The sequence below is a fragment of the Neoarius graeffei genome, chromosome 8 (genome assembly GCF_027579695.1).
Source record: "Neoarius graeffei isolate fNeoGra1 chromosome 8, fNeoGra1.pri, whole genome shotgun sequence".
NCBI classification, from domain to species: Eukaryota; Metazoa; Chordata; class Actinopteri; order Siluriformes; family Ariidae; genus Neoarius; species Neoarius graeffei.
In genome coordinates this window covers 30,385,503-30,404,812 of record NC_083576.1, presented here as the reverse complement: position 1 = coordinate 30,404,812, position 19,310 = coordinate 30,385,503, and the positions used below count along the sequence as shown (strand labels likewise).

Here is a 19,310-nt window from a genome sequence, read left to right as displayed (position 1 = left end):
AGTCATGGGCATGTTTTTACGCTTGTGTGGATAAGATAAGATGCACTTTATTGTCCCCAAAGGTAAATTCGTCTTGGACTTCATTGCTGCTTACATGGAGAATAAATAAATGAACAATACACATACTAACATATTAGGGCTGTGCCGATAGACGATGCCATCGTCCATCGACGATGGTGGTCGTCCATCACGATGGAGAGCCACCATCGTGATACCACGCCCCCTCCTGTCATAATCATGCATATACGGTATCATCTGGGCCTATTTAACCTAAAAAGTTAGTTTTTTGTTAGTTTTGTTTAATATATAACATATAATTATAAATAGATAATTATATAAATCATTATAAAGTAATATCCTATTACCGCTTGTTCACGTAGGCTATGGTGCAGGGACGTGCTAGTGAACATAACATGTGGTTACACAAATAGAGTATACTACTAATAATAAATTTTGACTTCATTTTTTAGCCTACACTATACTTTTAATGTAAAATTTGTCATGTTGTTCAAACAAATAGCCACTATTAACGACTTCAGTCGGGAAATATTGCACCCCAAACGGCAGTGAAGCGCAGACTTCGGCAGAAGTCAAATAACTTTAATCTGGTAAATAGGCCTACTTTCAGACACAAAATGGTCCACTCTAAGCCATAATGTCAAACCAAAGGGAAGAATGAAGGTGATTCTGACAAATGTAAAGACAGTAAAAAAAAAACCCAAAAAACAATATTAAATCATGATTTTAAAAGCTGGTGCAATAATTCAAACACTAATAAATTGGAAAAATTAGCGCGTTCAAGTGCGCACTAAAGGCCGAAACGCATGTTCAATTGATATGGTGTAAATAAACAATGAGTAATAGCTTAAGTGTAGTTTCTTCTCATAGTTTGAATACTAGTCTTTCATTGCTAGAGCAGATTAATATCTTACCGTGATCAGTGAGTGCTCGGGGAGGTTCATTTCCACCTGCGCTTTGCGCAGCTCATTTCTCCGAAGCCAGCTGTGCGCAAACGCAGTATTGACTGCTCGGCAAACTCCAAACACTCGGTCTGTACTGGCCCTCTGTTGCGCAAGCGAATTGGTTATGGCCAGGTTCAAATTGTGCCCAAAACAACTTAACCACGGCATCTCAATTGCCTGATGGCTGTGACAATATTCGCCCCGTTGTTATACAGGCGATCTTTTTCTCCTCTATTTTCCATTCGGCAAGTGTCTCGCGCAGTGCGTCTTCTAAATTGTCCACTGAATGTGTCTCTGGCATGAAACTCGTCTGCAGGCATTTGGACTGCATTGCCCACTCTCGGTCCACATAATGTACGGTAGCTGACATGTAGGGCATCATGTTGCAGCTGGACCACATATCCGTTATCAAGGCCAAATATTCCACATCACCTAGCGCTTTTTTTTCTTTACGTGCCAAAGCCTCGGATGAGTATCTAATGATTTTAATAATAATAATAATAATAATAATAATAATAATATAGCTATTTAATAATGTGGTATTAAAATCCCCCTCCCCCCGCCCACGATATGATCGTCCATCACGATGTTGGCACTGTAAACATCGTCGATGCCAATTAAGGGGACATCGCACAGTCCTATAACATATACAGACACACTAATAAATACAATATACATACAGACACTAAGGACAATATACAAATACACACTAATAAATATCAATACACATACAGACATGTACAGACACACACCTGCAGGTAAACATAAAAACATACAACACATGCACCCACGCACACAGAACCATGAGTATAAATACACAACCAAAAACCACCATGATGAACCATCCTTAGCCCTATTGCACAACACCTTTGGCCTTAGAAGCATTCAAAACACTGACTGAAGTTGGCAAAAATGAGTTTTTGAAGCGGTTAAGCCTGTAGTAGGGGACTCTATAGCATTTGCCTGATGGTAGAAGTTCATATTCAGAGTGGAGGACATGGGACTCATCAGACAAAATTCTCTGTGCATGTCTAAGCACAGACTGCTCATAGATGGCCTGCAGAGGCAGCTTTTTAGACCTCCCTATCACTTTCATTGCTGTCTGTAACAGACGGGCAATTCTTGATTTCAAATGGACTGAGACGTTACCATACCCAAGAATGCTTTCCAGGATAGACTGATAAAATAAAAACATTACTTTTTGGGTTACACCAAGCACCCTGAGCCTGTGCAAGAAGTACAATCTTTGCTGCAGGCGAGAACACAGGTGGTCAACATGGACTTGCCAACTGAAAAGGTTATCAAGGTGGATACCAAGATACCTGTATGAATTCACTTGGCTGATTTTTACACCATGGATACAAAGTGGAGCATGGTCCCCTATTAACTTAGGATCCAACACCATTTCCTCTGTTTTCCTAACATTAATAGTGAGGTGATTTTCATCACACCACTTAACAAAAGATTGCACCTCCTTAAAGTATGCTCCATGTCCTGGTACAGCAGGCTCAGGATTGCAGTGTCAGAAAATTTAAAGATAAAATTATCAGGATGGCTGTGAGAGCAGTGATTTGTGTACAGTGTAAAAAGCACTGGTGAGCTGACACAACCTTGAGGTGCACCTGTGCTAACAGACTTGGTGTCTGAGAATGTGGTGTTAATTCTTACATTCTGAAGTCTGTTAGTTAAAGAATGGAACCATCTAATGATGAAAGGGCTTATATTCATAGGATTCATTTTGTTCATCAGTATGTGGAGTTGCAGTGAATTAAAAGCAGAACTAAAATCAATAAATAAGATACGTGCATAGGCCACAGGATTCTGTAGATGTTTAAGAGCAAAATGAGTAATGCCAGCAATAGCATCATCTGTGCCTCTCCCTTGCCTATAGGCAAATTGAAGCAGGTCTAGAACAGAGGTGACCTCCTTTTGCAGCAGTGACACCATATATTTTTCAAAACATTTCATAACAATTGAAGTTAGTGCCACTGGTCTATAATCATTGTTTTCTTTAGGGCAGGGTTTCTTTGGGATGGGAATAATAGTAGATTTTTTCCAAAGGGCTGGGACTACATGTAAATCTACTGACTGCTGAAAAATGGGGCACCAGGCTAGAGTAAGCTCTTCTGCAAAAGTCTTTAGCTGAGATGCCATCAGGGCCTGTAGATTTCCTTTTACACACCAGACTAAACAATGACTGAATTTTGAGGGGGCCGACTACCAGCCTTAAGCAAGGGTCAACAGTTTTAATTGTTTGTAATGCATTACTGCATTCTAGAGAAAAGTCTTGCTTATCAAACCTAAGAAAAAAATCAAGGTCATTTGCCATTTCTACCTCATTACTAGTTATGAGATGCTTGGTACAGGTAGTCATATTGGTGGCAGTGTTCATAGAGTCCCATAACTTTTTAGTATTCATAGAAGTAAAACTCTGTTCAATAATATCTTTGTTTTGTACGTGCATCTGTCAACATTTGATTAAGCTCTTTCTGTACTACTTTTAATCCCACTCTATCGTTAGCTCTAAAAGCCAATTTCTTACGATTAATATGATCTTTAGTCTCCTTATGGTTAGTTTTTTTCTTTTTGATCAGACATCTAGTTTTAGGTTTGTTTACCTGACATGTTTCGACGTACGTAACTGTCGTCTTCCTCAGAGTGTCACCGGATGTTGTTGGTGACGCATCTTATCAGCTGATGTTTCCGAAGGTGTGACCTTCCTGTCTGGTTTGACAGGTTGGTCACGTCTTCTGCTGTCCGTTCGTCCCCTGCAAGATGGCACTCCAGGTATGGGAGAGCATGTATGTTCCCTCATCCCGGTTGATGGTCCTCGGGCTTCGCTTTCGGATCTCCATGGCCTCCCTGATCCAGCGCTGATGTTTGTTATCTTCTGTGCAGATGACTCTGGCATTCCCCCAGTCCATAATGTGATTTTCTCTTTTGCAGTGGTCTGTTATGGCTGACTTGTAATTTTCCTGTTGTGCCTTTTATTGTTCGGGTTTGTCTTGTAGCTGTCTCCTTTTCACACTCTTTCTTATGTTCATTTTTCCTTGTGGTGAAGCTCCTCCCTGTCTCTCCGATGTAGGTTTTATTGCATGATTGGCATGGAATCTCATATATGGTGTTGCATTTGTTTTCCGGATGTATTCTGTCTTTGGGATGAACCAGGATCTGACGGAGTGTTGTGTGTGGTTTAACAGGTGTGTTGATGTTGTGTTTCCTCATTACTCTTTGGATGCGTTCCGTTATTCCTCTGATGTATGACAATGTTACTACTCCCCTGTGTTCTTGTTTTTTGCTTTGTTTTTTCTCTTTCTTCTGTGTTTTGTTGTTCTTGACCTGTTCTTCCCCTTTGGATATTGCCCACTGTGGATATTGACATGCCTTCAGTGTGTGTTGTATGTGTTGTTCCTCCTGTTCTTTGTCCTGTGGATCTGTGATTATTGTTGCGCGTTCATGTAATGTTCTGACTACTGATAATTTGTACATTATGGGGTGTTCGGAAGTCCAGTTTAAATATTGGTCGGTGTGTGTGGGTTTTCTGTGTACTTTTATTTTGATGTCCCCATTCTCTGTGTGTTGTATTTTTAGGTCCAAAAATGCTATTGACTGCTCCGTTTCCTCTTCATGTGTGAATTTTATGTTGCCAGTATTGTCTATGGTGTTGAGATGGTTGGTGAGTTGTTGAGTGTATTCCGTCTTCACTTTTTCCCAGTATATCATCCACGTAACGTTTCCAGAGTGTTGGTCTGTATTCTGCCGGTATTGTAGTGAGTGCTTTCTGCTCCAGGTCTTCCATGAAAAAGCCGCACATGATGGCCGATAGTGGGTCTCCCATGGCAAAACCTTCCTTTTGTCTGCATATTGTATTCCTAAACTGAAAGTATGTGGATGTGGCGATGAATTGAAGGAGTTGAGTGATGTCTTGTACTGTGAGGTTTGTGCGTTTCCTGAGCGTCCTGTCTGTTTTTAATCTGTCTTGCACTACCTGTATGGTGGCTTCCGTGGGTGTTCTGGTGAAAAGAGATATGACGTCGTGTGATATGAAAACCTGTTGATGTTGCCTTCGGAAACATCAGCTGACAAGATGCGTCACCAACAACATCCGGTGACACTCTGAGGAAGACGACAGTTACGTACGTCGAAACATGTCAGGTAAATAAACCTAAAACTAGATGTCTGATAAAAAAAAAAACTAACCATATCTAATATAAGACATAATGAACGTAATCGAGAGGTTTAATCTCCTTAGTTATTTAAGGCTTATTATTGGGATATACTGTGATTTAAGTTTTAGTGACTACACAGTCCACACAGAATTTAATATAGTCTGTAATAGTTTCAGCAGCCTCATCAATACCCAGGTCATGGAAAATGTCCCAACATGTACAATGTCCCAACATGTACAGAGAAAGGATCCCTTAAGTGTTTCTATATTGTCTTGTGACCATACAAAAATAGACTTTGTCTGTGGTTTGTGACTCTTAAAAACAGTTTTATAGGTTGGAATAAGAGGAATTGTCATGGTCTGAATTTGACAATGGAGGCTTTGGCTTAGCAAGGAATGCATTTTTTTTATATTTCCATAACATTTGTCTAGCATCTTATTGGTGTTGATGGGTAAGCAGAAAGGCATTATTATTTGTTCGTCTTTGGTAAATGCTCAGTCTTGGTCAGGGTCATTGTGGTTAAATGTAACGTGCGTTTCTTATGCAGGAAACAAAGTTCATTCGAAAAATAATATTGTACAAAAAAATTTGAGTGACCTGTAGATCAGGCCAAGTAAACTTGGATTTTACTTGATGATAAAGTCAATAAACAAAAACAGGTTTGTTTTGTGATTGAACAAAATGGAAAAATCCTTAATTAATTGAGGTGGGCATGAACATACGTTTTCAGAGAACAAATGAAAAACAAACGTCCACCAAAATCCAAGAAAATCAAGTGACAAGTACAAAAAGAGCAAGAGAGAAATTCAAGGAAAAGGTTAACACATAAAAAGGCAGGTAATTTTAACAAATCTTTTAAACATAAAAGGCTAGGAACCCCAAAACTGAGCAAGGGACGAGAAACAAAACAGGTTTAAATAGGCAGAACAGGTGAACACAAAGTTGTGAGGAAAAAGAAACAGAAAAACATGAAATGTCCCCATCTAGTGACCAAAACTAAGAAATGTTAGGCTGAGAATTGTGCAAAGGGGACAAACATCTGACCTGGATCAGCTCTACATGAATCTTCAGCAGTTAAGTAGTGCTTTATTTGCTGGGGCTGGTGAAACTGAATCCCTTGAACAAAACGTGCTACATTATATTTAAAAAAAAACATGCTACAATATACATGGTGCAAACTCAGAAATTGATACAATCAGGTCTGTAAATATTTGGACATTAACAAAATTATTTTCGCTATCTACCACAGTATCTTGGAGTTGAAATTACAACCGTTTCCAAAAAAAAGTTGGGACGCTGTGTAAAACGTAAATAAAAACAATGTGATTTTGCAAATCATGGAAACACTGTGTAATTGATAATAGCAGGGATTAAAGTTCTCCGGCACCATGCCGGATTTCCGGTTTGTAGTGATTGCCCGTGGATTTAAAAAAATAATAAATCGAAAATATATTGACGGCAATTAAAAAAAAAAAAAATGACCGTCGAAATCCCTCTTGTGTTTGTCAGCCAATGGTAGTAAAGGAGCGCTCTGAAACTGACAGTATTAGCCAATCAGAAGAAGAATGGGGCGGGTCTAAGGAAAGCCTTTACCCCCTCCTCTCATTTCTTCCTTGCTTCGATGCGGTGCAGTGCTGAAGATCGACACGGAAAGTCACCTCGCGCCGTTACGGCTCCATTCAACGGAGAGAGGGTAAAAAGTAAAAAAAAAATAAAATAAATGAACTTTTGTGTTGGAGAGAAGGGCGAGGGAGAGAGAGAAAACGGAATTGCATGGTGGCGTGGGCAAAATGCAGTTCGTGAACTCTGGGGCAGATGTGACGACCCTAGAGAAAGGTGTTAAAAATAAATGGCGCTGGGCATGGCTGGAGGAGACTGGGCGAGATGGCAAGCCATTTAGAAATTGGTGCAAGAAGTTGGGCATACCAGGCGCTTGCTACTGCACGCTATGTTCCAGGAAGATAATTTACGGATCCAGTGGCAAAAAGGTGCTACGTACACACGAATTAGACCTTGGCCATCAAGCTGCTGTCCGTGCGGTCCCACACACCACACGCTTGCCGGGAGCTACGGCAACAGCTGCAGTGCCAACATCAATAACTGACCGAGTGTGCGAATTAAAAATAAGGGTGTGTGCTTTCCTCGCAGAACACGACCTGTCATTCACCCTTGCTCAACCCCTGGTCGACGTTCTATTGGTTTAAATAACATTTGTGTATTTAATTTGCCATTCTACTACTGATGTTCAAAGTTATTGAAATGGTGAAATTGTTAAATTATTTCAATTATTAAAACTTTTAATGCTCTCTAAATGCCATACTGAATTTCATCTACCTTTGTAACAGTTCACCTTGTGACTGTAGGTTAATTTATTACTTGTTAAGGACAACGCTGAGCACCAAAACTGGATATCAAAAGAAATGTGGTACATACAGGTGGTAGATATAGTAGATGCACTTTTGCCATCTTCTGGCCGTTTTTGGTATTGGATTTTCAAAAGTCAAATTTAATTTTCCATTCATGCAATCTCTGATCCCATGCCCCCACAAACCCCCTGGTATGGCTTGAAAATAAACACACAATCCAAAACACGTGCACACACACACACACACACACACACACACATATATATATATTAGTTTCTTGCCTGTGTTGACAAAGTTCAGGCTCAGGATTTTTTTTTGCTTTAATCCCTGTAATAGTATCAAGACAACATATCTCATGTTGAAACTGAGAAATTTTGTTCTTTGAAAAATAAAGCCTTACCTTGAATTTAATGCCAGCAACATATTTAAAAAAAAAAAAGAGTGGAAAAGTGTAATGGTGTGTGTTTAAATAAATTAACCTGGTGGAACATCTTGCAACTAATTAAATTAATTGACACCAGGTCAGTAACATAATTGGGTATAAATACAGCATTCCAGAGGTCCTGAGTCTCTCAAAAGTAAAGACGGAGAGGGGTTCACCACTCAGATTGTGTGGGCAAATCATGCAACAATTTAAGAATAACATTTTGTAAATATAAACTTGCAAAGAATTTGGAGATCACATAAACTACAGTATTTATTTATTTATTTATTTAAACGCCAGATGCCCTTCCTGATGCAACCCTCACCAATCTATTTGGACATGGGACCGGCACTAAGTATGCCCTGGCTTGTGTAACCCCAGTGGCTGGGTAATTTTTCCTGATCTGCATGGCTTTTGAACAGTGGGAGGAAACCCATGCAGACATGGGGAAAACATGCAAACTTGACACAGAAAGGCCCCCGTCAGCTTTTCACCATTCTGTGGGGGGTTGGTTTTTTTTTTTTAATGAGGCAAGTTTCGCAACTTTTCCAAAAGTCTTCAAACTTAAGGACACTAGAATTAGTACATAACATTAGCAGCATTTAGCAGACGCTCCTATCCAGAGCGACATACAACATACCCAGAGCAACCTGGGGAGCAGTTGGGGGTTAGGTGCCTTGCCCAAGTGCACTTCAGCCATTTCTGCTGATCCAGAGAATCGGTAGATTTACAGTACTTAAATCACATCATAGAGTTTAAATGAACTAGCTGAGTAGAATATATTATAACATATTTTAGCCACATCATGTAGAGACTGCACGTAATTGTGATAACTTGTCTGAAATCATTGGTAATGTTCTGTTTTTTAAACACTGGATGCCCTTCCTGATGTGTGTCTACCTGTCCCGTCCATGCGCGTTGGTGCTCTGAGCATGCAGCAGTGCTCTTCAGACTGAAATTCGTGTGCAGTTCTGCGCTCGGGCTCATTAGGACTAATTGCCATGCACCTAATCGGAGCATAATCACAGCTCGTACATATACGGACTATCCTCACACACAAACTTTGCCAAGTATACGATCTCTTCCTTGTATTTGACATTACCAATCGTTGATTACTGTTTTGCTACTCTGGTTTCAACTTTGCTTTCATGAACATGTTTTGCCTTGCCTCGTGTGTCCTGTTTGTGCCTCGCCTGATCTTTCCCTGTCCATGGCTATGCTCTTTGCTTCACGTTTTGGAACTGTTTGCCAGCTTGCTTTCAAATAACCTCTTCCCACACTTATATCAGTCCATCGCCCATTCACGCAACACTACCTTCTCTCCAGAAACTTCCTCCAGCACTGTGTCTACCTTTCCTCCAGAAAGGGGGGGGTTAAATAAATAAATGGTCGCTAACAGCTTCATAGTGATTTTGCAGTATACATGGCTACCAATCATGGGTGAGATGACAAAAACGGGAAATGAAATGCACCAAGCATGGTAATAAATATGTTCAACATGATTGGCTCTCTTGCAATCTCATTCATAAATGTAGTTGATGTACATCTATAATGTCATCTACAGTGCTCAGTGTAAATGAGTACACCCCCTTTGAAAAGTAACATTTTAAACAATATCTCAATGAACACAATTTCCAAAATGTTGACAAGACAAAGTTTAATATAACATTTAACTTATAACATGAAAGTAAGGTTAATAATATAACTTAGATTACATATTTTTTCAGTTTTACTCAAATTAGGGTGGTGTAAAAATGAGTATACCCCACAACAAAAGCTACGACATCTAGTACTTTGTATGGCCTCCATGATTTTTAATGACAGCACCAAGTCTTCTAGGCATGGAATGAACAAGTTGGCGACATTTTGCAACATCAAGCTTTTTCCATTCTTCAACAATGTGAAGTTTTTAGTGACTGGATGGAGAGTGATGCTCAACTTGTCTCTTCAGAATTCCCCATAGGTGTTTGACTGGGTTCAGATCAGGAGACATACTTGGCCACTGAATCACTTTCACCCTGTTCTTCTTCAGAAATCCAACAGTGGCCTTAGATGTGTGTTTAGTCATGTTGGAAAAGTGCACAACGACCAAGGGCACGGAGTGATGGTAGGATCTTCTCTTTCAGTATAGAGCAATACATCTGAATTCATGATGCCATCAATGAAATGCAACTCCCCAACACCAGCAGCACTCATGCAGCCCCACATAAGGATGCTGCCACCACCATGTTTCACTGTAGGCACCATGCACCATACGGTTTTGAAGCCATCAGTTCCAAAAACATTTATCTTGGTCTCATCACTCCAGAGTATAGAGTCCCAGTAGTCTTCATCTTTGTCAGCATGGGCCCTGGCAAACTCTAGGTGGGCTTTTTTGTGCCTGGGCTTTAGGAGAGGCTTCTTTCGTGGACGGCATCCATGCATGCCATTCCTCTGCAGTGTACGCCGTATTGTGTCACGGGAAATAGTCACCCCAGTTTGGCTTTCTTCTACTTTAGATAACTGCAGTGAACTTGCATGCCGATTTTCTTCAACCCTTCTCATCAGAAGACGCTCCTGTCGAGGTGTTAACTTCTGTGGACGACCTGGACGTCTCTGTGAGATGGTTGCAGTTCCATCTTTCTTAAATTTTTGTACCACTTTTGCTACAGTATTCTGACTGATAAGTAAAGCTTTGCTGATCTTCTTGTAGCCTTCACCTTTGTGGTGTAAAGAAATTATTTTCTTTAGGGAATTCTGAAGACAAGTTGAGCATCACTCTCCATCCAGCATCCAGTCACTAAAAGAGGTCATTGTTGAAGAATGGAAAAAGATTGATATTGCAAAATGTCGCCAACTTGTTCATTCCATGCCTAGAAGACTTGGTGCGGTCATTAAAAATCATGGAGGCCATACAAAGTACTAGATGTAGTAGTTTTTGTTGTGGGATGTACTCATTTTTCACCACCCTAATTTGAGAAAAACTGAAAAAATGTGTAATCCAAGTTATATTATTAACCTTACTTTCACGTTATAAGTTAAACAGATGTTATATTAAACTTTGTCTTGTCAACATTTTGGAAATTGTGTTCATTGAGATATTGTTTAAAATGTTACTTTTCAAAGGGGGTGTACTCATTTACGCTGAACACTGTATATACACAAAAAATTTATATCAAGGTGCTTCATGTACCTGCACAATAAAAAAAAAAACAATTGGCCAGATAGACTGGCAACTTAAAATTTCTGCTGGCCCTTCCAAAAAGCTGCTGGCTTCGGGCCAGCAGTTATTTCAACCCCTGAACCCCTGACAACCCCTGACAAACATAAACCAGTGCAAGTCAAAAGGACAAACAGGTAGTGCAAAATGAGCAGTGAGAATGCACCTTATGCAATGGAGAGTGCCAAGTGACTTTGTGCCAGTTGGTGTAGGAATTCTAGCACTTTTCTATATGTGGTTCCCCTCCCCCCCCCCTTTTTTTTTAAGGCACCGAAAGCAATTGGGCAATAGGAAGTCCAAAGGGTGGTCACTGCCAGTGAAGCAAGTCATCATTAGGTTGAAAAAATCCAGACAAACCCATCGGAGAGATTATGATGTGACATGAGGTGTGGCCAAATAATTTATTTAGTAAGTTATTAAAATTTAAAGTATGCACTGGTGAAATCAGAAACCGCGAAAGGGATGAAAGACTATGAAAAACAATTGTGGCAGGTGACAGAAGAATTCTTCTTTTCCTGATGGAGGAAAAACCCTTCAAAACTGTTGGATAGATCAAGAACACCCTCCAGGAGATAGGCATTTCTCAGTCAGCAGTGGAGACTTCACTCAAGTAAATACAGAAGGTTTATAGCAAGATATAAACTACTGGTAAGCCTCTAAAATGAGAGAACCAGATTAGAGCTTGCCAAAAACATTAAAAAAAAAAAACCTGAACAGTTCTGGAATAGCATCCCAAGGGCTGATGACAACAGTCAGCTTGTACCAAAAGGGTGGGAAGAGAAGTATATGGAGAAAGGAAGGAATTGATGATGATTTGAAGTATATCGCATCATCTTATGGTGTGGACATGTATGGCTTCCAGTGGAATTACATCAGGCTTGTAGTACACAAGTCCAGGACTCTGATTCGAGTCTGACTCGTGCCCTGATTTTAAGGACTCGTGACTCGACTTGAGCACTGATGACTTGGACTCGTGCATTAACTGCATTCGGACTTGTAAATTGGAGACGAGGACTCAGATTTTTTCTTTATTTTTCGTAACATGCCATAATAATTTGGCATAAGATATATTTATATTAGGGCTGTCAAACGATTAAAAAAATTAATCGCGATTAATCTCAGAATTTCATATAGTTAATCGCGATTAATCGCATTTTTTAAAATCTATGTAAATGAATAAGGCTTTTAAAGTGAAATGTTACAATTAAAATGGTGAACACATTTTATGCTAAAAGTACTTGTTATAAACTGCTGGGACAAGAGAAAATGGTAAGGGAGTTTATTCACTCACATTAGTACTGAACATACAAAACACAAAATTGGATTTTGTGATGGATTAGGGAGCTGTAGTCTCAAATATAAAACATGTAGTCACATACTACTGTGTCTCAGTTCAGACGTGTGACAAAAGAAAATAAAAATGAAATAAAACTTCAATTGTGCTGGAGTTGTATTCAGTCACAGCCTATAGGACTTCACAGTGCTGTGCAAACAAAAATAAATTGCAGTTGGACTTCAATAAAGACATTTAGTGTCATATCACAGTGCTACAGCATACTGAAATCTCACTTTGCAAAAGTATAAGTGCATACCAAAACCAACTCAATCACCATAGACATATAAACGTAGACGCCGCATTGAGCTGGTGGCCCCAGTGCTGGGATACGTCAGAGTGTCCGCCATATTGGATGTGGCAAATCTTCCCCGTAAACCAATGCAAGTAAATGGACTGAACTTCATAAAGCCCCTTTCTACAATAATATTTAACCCGATGCCTTTTAAGACACCCATTAAGAGACACACGTATATATTTGTGAAACAAACAGGTATCAAAACAACATATATAACTTTTAATGTGATGGTTATAAACATACATGTCAACCTTTGGTCAATCAAACCTGTATAACCAACCTCCAAAATCCGTATTTCCCTTATAAAATCCGTATAAGATGCAAATTAAAATAATTTACCTAAAATTTGAATGATAATTAATAATGATGTATCCCAGTTACTTTTTATTCAATATTAATAACAATAAACCTTCAGAATGAATACAAAGCTCCAATGTTTGACAAAAACACAAAGTGTTATCAGCGTAGTTACGAAGGAAATACTTCGTTGTTTGGAGACAGGTTTCACCGAGCGGCTATTATGCGCGAGACTTCATATTAGCCACAAAGTCAGGAAAATCTGTTCGTAAAATTACGTTATAATGACCAAATACAATGAAAAGTATTTTTCCAGTCTCACCTGTGAAAGGTAATCCCATGTGATCTCGTTTGGACGGTAAACCTGTTGGTACAGTTAAACGCAGCACATGAATGAGGCATCTTTATTCTCGGCTACTGTCTAGACGCTATACCAGAGACGGTTGAAGAATCTCCACTTTGTCACATCCAATATGGCGGCGAGGATGACGTATGATTCTACGCAGAAGGCGGCGTCTATGTTTATATGTCTATGCTCAATTACACTCTACTTTTGAAATGAAACTTCCCGTTTAACAGACCTTTCTCCATCACTCACACTTACTCTTATTGAAGCAGCGCGCGACAAGCCTCAACAGGAACTACGGGTGACTCGCAGGGCCAAATTAAAATTTGCGTTAACGGCACTATTTTTTTTAATCGCGATAAATTGGGATCGCGTTAACGCATTATCGCGTTAACTTCGACAGCCCTAATTTATATCTACATTAATATTATATCTTGTACTAATTTAGTGCAAGAATGTCACATCTGTGCACCTTGGCGTGTGCATCAGATACACTCTCAGGCACGCTCCAGACAGCACGCGCGTGCCAAGCGGACTCTCACACATGCGCCGTCAGTGACTCGCACCTGCACAGGATTAAGGTGCAATCAGTGCCACTATATAAAAACTGTGAAAACACTTATTTTGCGAAGTATTGAGTTGCATTATTGACACATTACCAAGCCTTATTTCCTTCTTTGGTTTCCTGATCCCTGATTTCCTGTTTCTCGTCTTTGATTCTGCCTAGTCGACGATAGCTTGTTTGTGCCTTGCTCGACCTATTGCCCGTTTCGCTGTTTTACGATTTTGCCTGCTGTTCTGGGGTAGGTTTCCCAATAACGTTGCCCTTGAAGGCTAAAGAGAGAGTTGAGACACTCTCTTCAGTAACGAACGTTGTCTCTGTACATGGTTTTCCCAAACTCCCTCGTCAGAAAGGGTCTAAAGAGCAAGAGGACAAAGAGCTTCTTTGCAATGCGTGTCCCCGATATAGGCATTAGTAGCTGCTAAATCCAGCTGATGAGGTCACATGGCATTCATTTTTTACCAAAAAACAATGAAATAGTGTTTAAAATGTTAAAATATTATATTGTCATTTAAGCATTACATATATAATGTGGTAATTAATAAATTAATTTATTTTACATTTTTGGGCAGGGGTGTTTTTTTTGTTGTTTTTTTTTTAATAATTCCAAGCTTTTTGTTTAAAAAAAATAATAATTAATTAAATTAAATGAATAAACGTTCACATGAAAGAATGAGCAAATAATAAACTAAATAAGTAAGTAAATGTGTTCCCCATGCCTGCTCATTTCACTGTTACTCAAACATAGTCAGGATTATTTCATATATGTGTGTGTGTGTGTGTGTGTGTTCTGAAACCAGCCTGTCTGGCACCAACCACCATGGTCAAAGTCACTGAGATCACATCTTTCTCTATTTTAATGTACGATGTGAACATTAACTGAAGCGTTTGAGCTGTCTCAACGAGTTTTTATACTGTATGATTGGCTGTTTAGATAACTGCAGAAATGAACAGTTGTGGCTGATGAGTTGAGCATGTAACTTTAGATGCTAGAACTACTATGCTTTACTCTTGATAATTACTATAATTAAATTTAGTAACTTAACTGGATTGTTAAACTTAATTGTTCACTGTAGATGGTCTACAAACGACTATACAATGATATTAAAGTTTTTTGTTTTTTTATTTCTGGTTGATACTTTTTTGGTATGTGCAGGTGGTCTGATGCACTTCAAAAATAGATTGGGTTCTATCCATAGGCCATATATAAGATACATGCAGTGTATGGTTCCATCTGAGTGTCCTCTGGATATACTCACCTTGTGAGTACTTGAGAGGAACAAAATAAGAGTCCATGGGTTTTTGTTTGGGGGGGGAGGATTTAAATCACATGATCAGTTATACAGAGAACAATAGGTAAGAGTACAATAAGAAGTTACCCTAATGATATATACTCAGATAATAATTGCAAAACACTGTACAGAGAATTGATGATTTTTCAAAAAATACTCATGTGCCCATGCTTTCTCACCACAAACAAGAAACTAATGCTTAAAGGTGTGTGTGGGTGGGAGTTAAAAGCATAGACTCTTATTTTGTACCTCTTGAGTGGTGGGGACCTAGTCATGTGACTGCTCTCACCTTTCTCTTTACTGTACCTGTTAAATTTGTGCACCTCTGGCTGTTTGACAGGATGAAGACTGTAGTTAGAACATGTAGGTATGTAGTCAGTATGTGATGAAGGCTTTTTATACTTAATGCAGCAGTGCCTCGGGTTTTGTTTTTCGTTTTATTTATTCATTCATCCATCTTTTTCAAACATGCTTGGAGGCCCAAGTCGATGAGCAGGGTGCCATTTTACAAGAATTGTTAGAATTTTTCTGACCAAGGGATGCCTTTTTTTTTTAGTTTTTACTTCATTTTCTGTTGGTTGCTAAATCACATTAAAGTGGAAAAAGATCTGACATTCATCTTGGTTTCATTGTTTACATCACAAAATCCTGCAATTTTAATGGGGTGTGTAGACTTTCTATCCACTGTAACTGTTGCTCTGCAATGCTCTGTCATGACTGTTATTGTTTATCCTACTAAGCTCAGTAGTTGCTGAAGGAATAATAATCCATGACTTTGACTTTTCTCTTTTTCCTTTAGGACATGACTTCAGCTGTCATCACACCATGTAATCACTTCTTCCATGCTGGCTGTTTGAAGAAGTGGCTGTATGTTCAGGAGGCCTGCCCTCTGTGCCACAGCCAGCTAAAGAGTTCAGCACAGCGGGAGGCAGGTTTGGATGTGCTGCCACAACCTGATGTCACTATCCAGGAGGCCCAGCCAGAGGCACCCATGCCTGCCTCGACCTCAGCTGAAGTGGAAAATGGTGAGGAAGGGAAAGTGGAGGCCAACACTCCTGCTGAGACTGAGCTTCCTCTGTCCTCTTTCACAGGTTAATGGCTGCTCTTGCCAGGCTCTCCAACCAAAAATGAGCCACACCCCTCTGATGTCATATTGTGTAAATGCTGGCCAAAGGAGGGGGATATTTCTGAATATGGAATTTGGTGGGTAGCAGCATTTAGTAATGTGGTAGCTTTAGGACCTGTGCCCAACAGACATTCTTACAATCAAATGCTCCATATTATGTCCTTTGTACTTATCTGTAAGCCTGTTGCTGCTTTTATAACTTTCATTTCTGTTTACTGCAGTGGCATTTTGCTAATAGGAATGCTTGAACACCTAACCCCAAATACTTAAAAACATCAGCTTATAAACCTGAACAACTACTGTCAATCCAAGGACTACAGTTTCTAGACCTTACCAACCTGAATGTGACCATGTGTCCCTTAGACAGTGCATTGGTGCACCCAATACATATTCACTAGCACGTTTTTAGCATCCATAAATAGCAGTAGCCATATGGTATTCTTTGTGTGTGTGTGTGTGTGTGTATATATATATATATATATATATATATATATATATATATATATATATAATTTTTATTATTATTTTTTAAAACAGTTATTCCATGAAATCAAGTTGTACATGAGCTGATGAGCCATGTACGACGAGATTGGGTGGAATAAGTGTTTTATTATATCCACATTCACTGAATTTTATGAAACGGAGCATTTTTAGTTTTTGCAAATTCGATAAATTAAAACTTTTATACAAAATGTCTGACAAAATAATTTCCGCTTACAATGTAAACAAACCGGCGAAATGACAGTACCAATTTGTGAAAAATGCTATAAGAATTCTTGAAAAATAAGCTGCATTCTTACCATCAAGTACTTTTATTCCATATTTTGTTGCTTTTTTTGGGGGGGGGGCTGTTATTTTTGAGAAGTTATTTCGTCCTTGGGTGGTTCAGCAACACACTCTGCCATTTTGTTTCTCTACTCATGGTATATAAGCGGATAGCCTAGTAGTAGGGTAGCCAATCAGAGCACGCAGTTGCTCATATCCAGTGAATGTGGATAGGAAATTAAAGTGTGTATATATAATATACACACACACACACATTTTTTATATATATATATATATATATATATATATATATATATATATATATATATGAGAATGACATGAGCATTTTACTGGGAAATGCGCCACTTGTATTTTTCATGCGAACTACATCCCCGACCTGAGTAACATATTTTCCAATATCTTCACTCGTTAGGATATCGATGTCACTTCTAATGTTTTCCCACTGACTTGAGACACGTTGTCAAAATGGCGAACCAGTTAAAAATTAAAATTCTTTTGATTAACTTATGTATTTTTTTTTGTGGATGTGTCCATATAATAAAAAGAATATTACACAGTGGTGTGAAGATATAAAGTTTATCTTCGAGTGGTGAACATGTTTCATGAGTGAGTGCAGCGAACATGTTCACCACCCAAAGACAAGCTTCATATCTTTGCATCACCGTGTAATATCCTCTCTATAACAAGTGTGTATGTATTTGTATGCCACTGCATTTGCACTAATGTAACACAAAAGCAATGCTCCAAAGTTGTCTTGTCAGGTACCAAATATTTTGGTGTGTATGTGCATTGAAACAAGTTCTAGATATGTTCGTACATGATGATGTAAATGTCTTTGTAAAACACTTTTTGTCTGTTTTGATATGCAAAAGTACAGTATTAAACAGCACCAGGCTGTGTGAAGTGGCTGAGGCTTTCATGAGCACTTTAATGACTTCAGTGTGTGGTCAAAGTGGGAAAAGCTAAAGGCCATGGATGTGAACTGGTGACAGTGATGACAAACTCCCTTTCATCAGTATTATTTGGCATTTATTGCATTTGTGAGCATGAATACATTTAACAATGTATGAGCAAACTAAGCAATGCCACTTTTATTTATTAGTTTGCAATTTGACTTTCTTCAAAAGGACATGACTTGGAAGGAAAGGAATTGAATTTTTTTTTTAAACGGGGGGATTTTTTAAAAGAATGTTTCGGACATATTTTGCCACTTTAACTGAGAATGAAGAGCCTGGTCCTTGCATCATTCTGATTGTTCTCTTTGTTGCTATGTCACTACATGAATATGTGAAATGATGTTCTGAGCAAGCTGACTGCTGTTTGGATTGCAACTGAGCTTCATAAAATATGCCTGAGGTTTGACAATGAATGTGAGAATAAATCAAAACCTATCATCTGAAACCTTTTTCTTGGTCAGCCATCATTATGCATCTCTTAAGCGTTTTGAAATTGCAGCAACACCTTGTGGATACTATAAGCCACGTGTGAGCAAATTATTTATATATATATATATATATATATATATATATATATATATATATATATGCGCAGACACAAGGAGGTGCATTCTGTCTTCGAATGGTGAACTACTCTATTATAACTTTTAAAAAATCCTTGGTGAAAATGTAACAAAAATTTGGCAGCTGATGCCAAAATCAAATGGAGTTAATGCTTAAATTGGGGGGGGGGTGTTTATTTGTTTGTTTGTTTGTTTGTTTGTTTGTTTATAAAACAGAACTTTAAATCCTTTTTTTGTCACAAGCTGTTTTTTTTTTTTTTTTTTTTTTAAACAGCCAACACATGCAGAAAACTGTTTTGGTGCTTGAGCTCATCTGTAGAAGATGGAATATTCTGGACATGATGAGGGGAAATTTTGTTTACACTTCAGATGTACATTGAACAGCATTACTCTGATTGAAATTATATTAATCTGAATTTGACTAATCCACAGAAATAGTCGTATTGTCTCATCAATTTTTGTATACACACTCAGACCCACCTCCCCACCAGTCAGCTTTTGCTCACCACATAGCACCAAATACAGCTCTGGGGGGGGAAAAAAAAATTAAGAGACCACTTCAATTTTTTCTTAAATCAGCATCTCTATGTAAGGCAAATATTTCATTCCAGTGTCTGTGCTGGAATTGCAA

General features: G+C 38.7%; 1 protein-coding gene across 10 annotated transcripts in view; it reads left to right on the top strand.

The window, feature by feature from the left end:
- rnf145a (ring finger protein 145a) overlaps nt 1-18,561 on the top strand; it is a 222,266-nt gene extending 203,705 nt beyond the window's left edge. For 6 of the 10 annotated variants that reach the window (XM_060927561.1, XM_060927566.1, XM_060927562.1 and 3 more), the window contains one exon: nt 16,048-18,561. In XM_060927561.1, coding sequence (XP_060783544.1) covers nt 16,048-16,344 — 297 coding nt within the window. In that variant the 3' untranslated portion in view covers nt 16,345-18,561. Of the gene's footprint in view, nt 1-3,619; nt 5,118-16,047 lie in introns of those variants that run through there. The other 4 variants (XR_009655215.1, XR_009655214.1, XR_009655213.1 and 1 more) reach the window with 4 other exon arrangements.
- The last annotated feature ends 749 nt before the right edge of the window (nt 18,562-19,310 follow it).